This window comes from Belonocnema kinseyi, chromosome 2, assembly GCF_010883055.1.
Source record: "Belonocnema kinseyi isolate 2016_QV_RU_SX_M_011 chromosome 2, B_treatae_v1, whole genome shotgun sequence".
Taxonomy (NCBI): Eukaryota; Metazoa; Arthropoda; class Insecta; order Hymenoptera; family Cynipidae; genus Belonocnema; species Belonocnema kinseyi.
In genome coordinates this window covers 73357745-73362993 of record NC_046658.1, presented here as the reverse complement: position 1 = coordinate 73362993, position 5249 = coordinate 73357745, and the positions used below count along the sequence as shown (strand labels likewise).

At 30.6% G+C, this 5249-nt stretch overlaps 2 protein-coding genes across 2 annotated transcripts in view; one reads left to right on the top strand and one right to left on the bottom strand.

Annotated features, from left to right (window-relative positions):
* Nucleotides 1-5249, bottom strand: part of LOC117166834 (flotillin-2) — a 342246-nt gene that overhangs the window by 47338 nt on the left and 289659 nt on the right. The gene's annotated exons all lie outside the window — the stretch shown is intronic.
* Nucleotides 1736-5249, top strand: part of LOC117166825 (glucose dehydrogenase [FAD, quinone]-like) — a 10947-nt gene continuing 7433 nt past the window's right edge. Inside the window, exons 1-3 of the mRNA XM_033351155.1 lie at nt 1736-1985; nt 2491-2587; nt 3645-3829. Of these exons, the coding sequence (XP_033207046.1) occupies nt 2528-2587; nt 3645-3829 (245 nt within the window). The 5' untranslated portion in view covers nt 1736-1985; nt 2491-2527. The remainder of the gene's footprint in view (nt 1986-2490; nt 2588-3644; nt 3830-5249) is intronic.

The window sequence follows — 5249 nt, the reverse complement described above, 5'->3', positions numbered from 1 at the left end:
TCTATCCCATCCACACACTACTCCTTTCCCCTGCCGAGTGAGTCACGCCTACCCCGAAAGGGAAATGGCTTAATGGTGTAATAATAATAATAATAATAGTAAATTTTTTTTGTAATTGAAAGAAATTAAGTATTTATAACTGTACAATTTTAAATATAACATTGTATACATTAAACATTTAAAACCCAAACTTAAAAAAAATTAAACAAAAACTAATAAAAAATTTGACCCTATTCAACTATCAATGTTAAAAAAAATGTTCCCTATCCCGATGCATACGAAAATTTAAAACCAATATTTTCCCCCTTTTAACATAAAAAAATTTAAACATAAAGAATGCTCCTGTTCCAATTTAGATAATAATTTAGAATAAAAATTCTCTTTATGACCTTCAGAAAATTACAAAAAATGTCCTTCTTTAACTAAATTAAAGTAATTAGAAAAATGTTTTAAAAAATGCCTCCTATAATTCAGACAACAGAAATTATACATAAAAATTCCCTTTTCCAATTGAGAAAAATATTTAATAATAAAATTTTTCATCTTCCATTTGAATAATAATATTGAAAATAAAAATGTTCCCTCGCCCAACTCAGAAAATGATTAAATCTGAAAATGGAATTGAAATTCGTAACTGATTTACTACTGCGCAGGTACGTTAATATAAATAATATTTTATGCATATATCTGCAGAAAATTTTTCAGTATCATAATATAATCATACAACTTCTCGACTGCAATTCCGAATTTCGAAAGCAAACATTTTTGATAACCTAGACCTAAAGAAATTTAAGAATTTATAATTACTTATCATACAAGTATCTTAAAAATTTTCTTTATATCAGAGTCGTTGCCAAAAAGTTTTCTATGATTGCGTCGATTAATACAATTAGTTGAAAAACCTGAAATGGTATTTTCATACAATTTTTATAAAATCGCGGATTTCTTTAGATCTCCAGGTATCCAGACCCCCTGAATCTGACAAAAAACCGGTCTTACGAGGTTGTCTGTCTGTCGTCAAAAGACTAATCGGATTAGATTGCGCTTTGGCACACGTTTTTCGGGATCAAGAAAGTTGCAACGAGAAATCTTTGCGCTGTTGCTCAGGCTAAATCTTTGCGATACAAGTTGATCGGAGGTCTTGCCTTTAGTCTAGGAGGCCTTGCTATGGAGATAACGGGCATTAATACCTTTTTTTGAAAACACATTAAATAATGAATAATAAAATATCTATTAAATAATATGCATGTATAGTATGTATATAAGTATTTTCACTAAAAAAGATAATTTTATTATAAAACTTTATCGAATTATTAAGCAAAATATTGTAAAAACATATCTGTAAATACGATTGCTTAATTCCTGGCCTTCATTCGAAAATTAAACTTTAATGAGTTTCATGACCTAGATATAGTAGATGTAGTTAAATAATGCATTGCCATTGTATATATAGAAGAATACTGATCAAGAATTAATTCCCGTGAGTGAAATATTGCAACAAGTAGAAAAGTAAATAAATTCAAATATTCTAGATATAACTTTAGTCTTTGAGTGTAAAAATTTTATCAGTAAGAAATTAGTAGTGAATGAATTTAACAGAAAAATTGGGCATCAGGGTGAAAACTACCCACGTGTTCCTTCTTATATTCGTCCCTGCCCACACGCAACGAGCGTCTTACGGCTAAATCAGTTCCATAGCCAAACTTCTTATAAAAAGGTTCATTCAGAAAAATGGTCAAACTATGGAGTGTCGCGCGAAGTAATTCTCGTAGAATAATATTTTAAAACAAATATCTGTAAAATTGGTTAATATCAATCGTGATCAGTTTTAATCAATCGTGACTTCATTTAATTAAAAATGATCAGAAGAACGTGATGTTATTATATATTGAGTGTGTATTATTATTATTCATTAATCTTAAACTGCACTCCAAGTGAGCAGAATCATTTTTTATTAATATTCATCCTCTTTTATTAAATAACAGGTAAGGAGCTTTGAAATAAATTAAAATAATAATAGGCAAAATAGCAAAATATGATATTCTAATCCCACAAAAACTTATTGTTTATATAAAAAAATATTGCGAATAGTAAATCAATTAATCAATTGCATACCTTGCTCACACGAATTAAAAATATAAACATACAATAAAATAAAGTACGAGGGAAAGTTATACTCGTATTGTCTATAATCGACATCTTTGTATTCAGAAGAGACATTAGTCAACCGTTCTGTTGTTTGAAAGTTTCAAAGTGCACAACTATCTATAATAATACTATAAAATCAAGTTATGCTTTTAAAATATTTATTGCAAGTAGCCATCTCCAATATTATGTAAACTGTTGCGATTTTGTTTGATCACCTGCAAATTAAAGTGTAAAAGTTCCACAGAGAAAAATAAAAAAAAATGTATTTTGCACTAGAACTGAAAAATATAATATAATTTAGTTGTATCTGGAAAAAATATTTATAATGATCATGAATTCTAGGTGACATAATCTTTTTGGTTCAAAAGAATTTTTTAACATGGATCCAAAGGTACCATTCCTTACTTTTGTCAGCTTCTACATTGCTGTTCTTAGCCAAGTAAGTATTAAAGGCTGTTGTAGTATTTCATTACCAACGCAAACTCAAAATTGTTTTGCTTTTCAATAACTGCAGTTATAGACATTTTTAAGCAACAAGTTTCTTTACGTTAACATAAACAAGACCAAAATTTAAAAATAAATTAATGAGTTCATGAATTTAATTAAAGTACCTCAGTAAAAAATATTTCTTGATTATATATAAAAAGATAAATTATTTTCATGAAGTAATTTAAATGCCTGGAGTAAGTTTTAGTTAAGTTTCCTTGTATATACAGACAGGGAGAGCCACCCGCTTTTCGGCCAAAGTAAATTATTTGGCGAATTTCTAATTTCAAAGAATGTTTAAATAAAAATGCGGGCATTATCTTATCTCATATGTGGGTTAGGGTCGTGTTCAACAGATCTTGAATATATTCTATTCTTTTGCAATGCCAAGTTCAGTCATTCATTATTAGCGGAACTGTGCAGTCTATGTGAATTATCTTAAATCATGGATGTCATGGAGGCGGTTAGTCACTTTAAACAATTTTTATACAGCTTTTAAAAAAATTTGAGAATAAAATGTAAATATTTATGCACAGTATTAAATATAACAGATTCAATATATTTATCCATCAAAAAATTAAAAGTTATTATTGATCTAGTATAATAAGAAGACAATTACGCTAATGAATAAAAGCGGGAAAAGAATGCAAATTTAATTACACTAAAACTTATAAACATAAACCCTCATGCGATCGATGCTCAAAAAAGTATGTTCTTTTCCAGTTCATCATTATAATCGGAAATATAATCGGAAGTAAAATGTCATATCTTTCGCGACGACTTCAGTCGAGAAAGTTAATGAAGATTGTTTGAGTAACCGCAAAATCACATCGGGAAATGGGCTCGTTTATGAAAGTGAACAGTCATGAACTTGTATCTTATTCTTGGACTTAAAAGCGAGCTATGATATTAATTAGTGGTCATGCTTTATCAAAATTCAATTTAAAAATGTCTGGTGCTCTTGTTTATCTTAAAAACGTTCGGCAATTAACCTTCTTCACTTTTTTCAGACTTCCTTTACATCGGCAACTAAAGGATGCTGCCAGTGCTACTTCAATGATACAGCCTATATGAACGAAGCATGCCGGGGCGTTACACCCTTTATGACCATATTGCAGACTCTACTTATGGCGAGATGCGATATTTCAGATCCTTGTAGACGAACTGGGTCTGATCAAGTGCCTCAAGAGGAATGGTAAATAAAATATTCATCTTATTTTCTCAAAGAATTTGCTGTTAGGGGGAAACCCATTGTGTCAATTGAAAGCCAAGATACTTTTTTTGCGACTAGATTGGTCGTTTTTAACTAGAGATATGGTTAACAGAGTAGAGCTATCATAGAAATTTTTTTTTTAAATTCAAATTGACTTTAAAATAGTGATATCAGAAAATGCCCCTTAATTTCGTTCGGATCCCAAGGGGCCATTCACTCTCGAATCAAGGGGTTTTAGCGTTTAAAATCGGTAACTTTAACTTTATATATAAAAAATTCGCCATTATTTTTGGAAAAATAGCAGGGTGGCCGTTTTATTCCAGGAAAAAATTCCAGGTCATTTACCGGGGTTTTCACGGTTCACAAAAATTTTCGACGGTCATTGTGATTGAAAAATTTGAACTCTGAATCTAAAAAATTGAAATTCAAATTAACCCTTAAACGGCCAAAACCCCACTACCGGTACACTGCTTTTCAACGGCCAATAACTAAGACTATTCGACACTAGAAAAAATTGAGACACATATATTTTTATTGCTTAACATCTCCTCTTTCCGACGGTGCCAATGAAATTCCTCAACAAATTTATTTATTATCCCAAAATGCAGTTTAAACCAAAAAAAACGTGATTTTTCGTGCCTATTTTTTTTTGTGAACCATTTTCCAAAGCTTTTCGAGTCTGTAATTAACCTGGAATCTCACTAACGGGTGGAATAAATGTCTAAACTTTGAGAATCCATGGTTCAAAGATCGATTTTTCGTTTTAGTATTTTCAAAATGGCGTCTTAATGGCAAAATTTTTGTGAAAATATTCATGAATTTTTTTACAATAAACGATGCGCTTTTCGGAAAAATCATCAAGAATAAAACGTTCTTGTAATCAGCCAAGGAATACGCCTGAATTTTTTCGAAGCGTTTTGAGCAAAATTTTGGATTTTGCAAATGAACAATTTTTGCAAAATTCAAAATTTTGCTCAAAACGCTCCGGAAAAATTCAGGCATATTCCTCGGCCATTTTGTTGGCTAGCTTCTATGATATAGTTTTTTATTTCTCTGGAGAAAAAGCATTCAAATAACTCCACAGGTGACATAGATAATATTTTTTTCCGAACATTATCAGACAGCAAAACTTGATCATCTAGATTTTCAGGGCAAACTTTTTCTTTGTTACTCCATGAAAAAACGTGATTTGGTTCCAATTGTTTTTGAGATGCTGTGCAGTTATGGAAAACAGATCTATATGATACAGTCGGTCTGGGAAATTCCGATCCCGAATACTCGTCATCTGATGAATCATCTCCATCAGAACCAGAGTAATCTGGATTAGGTATGATGATACGTTCATCATTTTCATCGAAATCCCATTCCGATTCGGAGTTTGTTGCAATTTTTGAGGCTTTAC